The 1,617-nt window shown below is 44.9% G+C and overlaps 1 protein-coding gene across 1 annotated transcript in view; it reads right to left on the reverse strand.

Moving 5' to 3' along the window:
• rnf166 (ring finger protein 166) overlaps window positions 1-758 on the reverse strand; it is a 9,840-nt gene extending 9,082 nt beyond the window's left edge. Inside the window, exon 1 of the mRNA XM_083658429.1 lies at window positions 439-758. Coding sequence (XP_083514555.1) covers window positions 439-632 — 194 coding nt within the window. The 5' untranslated portion in view covers window positions 633-758. The remainder of the gene's footprint in view (window positions 1-438) is intronic.
• Window positions 759-1,617: the final 859 nt, after the last annotated feature.

Raw genomic sequence — 1,617 nt, forward strand, 5'->3', positions numbered from 1 at the left:
CCTCAAAAGGCTGCTGTGAAATATGTGTGTACATAATGTAGCGTTTGTATTTCCACATCTCAGTCTTGTGAAATCAGCAGACTTCCCTTTCCTCTTCTTCTAAATACCCAGCAGCACATGATCAAACTCAGACACTTACAAGGACTTCGCATATCAATATAGTTGGAGCTTGCTGGAATTTTCGCTGCATTATTTGCCTAATAACGGTCTTATCAATTGGGTGGCATTACTCTAGTGATGGATGGTGCAGCAACCCAAGAGGACTAGTAGCCTAGTAGTAGCTGTACGTGTGGGAGCAGTTTAATGCTTGGCAGGCAGGCATACATGCTTGCCTGGATAACTACATCCTAACCATGACGGGAACTCAAAACATAACAGTTGCACGTTATGTCTGCACACAAACAGTTGACACATATTTCGAATAAAGTGCTACTTTACGTGTGAGCACAGCTGACGATGCTGACGGGCTTGTGGTAGACCTCCAAGCAGATGGGACAGGAGAACTGGCTCTCGACGCTTTCAGTCGGGGCGGCCAGCGAGCCCACCCCAGCCAGGGCCCCGCTGCTCGGCTGCTGCTGCTGGCGGAGCTGCTGGGCGCTCGCCGAGACAAAGCTCCGAAACATCGCCATCATGGAGCGCCAGCCGACGAAGAGGAGATGCTATTGTTGACAACACCAGCAAAAGGAGGAAGCTGTCTATTTAAACTACGTCCCTGCTACCTAGTGCATTATCCGTACAGCAACTTGAATATATGTCGTACAAACATGATGGCTGTGTTGTATCCGCTTAAAATAAAATAAGCATTACTGTTTTTGACGGCGGCTTGAGAGGACACGCCGGAGAAGTAAACATTGGAAACAGTGACAGATATCGCGAGAGAAACAAGCAACCATGTCTGGTTGATTGTTTCTCTCGCGAGATCTGGAAACTGGTTGGCATGTCAGCAAGGTGCTGCGGAAATATCTGATTTGGAAAGTCTACCGCTGCATTGCTCTCATGTCAGGGCACGAACCTGTAGTTGTCAGATTAGCGATTTGGTACAGACGTTACTGGGACGCTCGGTAGCGCCAGCGCGAGGGCTACAACGTGACACGCTTTGCTTTATGGGCGTTATTTACTATTAGGTGTACTTTACTTGAAAATGTTAACATCTAAAACGCGAAACGACAACGTGGGAAAATACACACAGCTGTCATAAATCGTCACAGTGCCAGCGTCAAATGAGCAGGAATTTCTGAGCATGAATTTCTTACTTCCGGTCAGGGTTTTTCAAAATAAAAACTATCATTCAAACGCGATAAAATACACAAATTGAAGTGATATCACACAAATTACATACCCATGGAAAATGTTATATTGCATTTAGATCTATATATCCTTTGGTATCGTAGTACTAACTAACGCTACTTATAGACAGTTTTAACTTGACAACAATAACAACCGTCACAACCCACCTGAATATCCGGTTTACTTCCTGTATACATAGCTGAGCGCAGGCTGATATTCGGCTCATATTAAATGTTAACGTTAGGCCGTGTCTCCGACAGACACATTAACAAGGTAGCCTATTTCGGTCTTTATGTCTTGTAGTAGTTAGTAGTAGTAGTTGTTGTTGTT

This window comes from Poromitra crassiceps (assembly GCF_964638095.1).
Source record: "Poromitra crassiceps genome assembly, chromosome: 22".
NCBI classification, from domain to species: Eukaryota; Metazoa; Chordata; class Actinopteri; order Beryciformes; family Melamphaidae; genus Poromitra; species Poromitra crassiceps.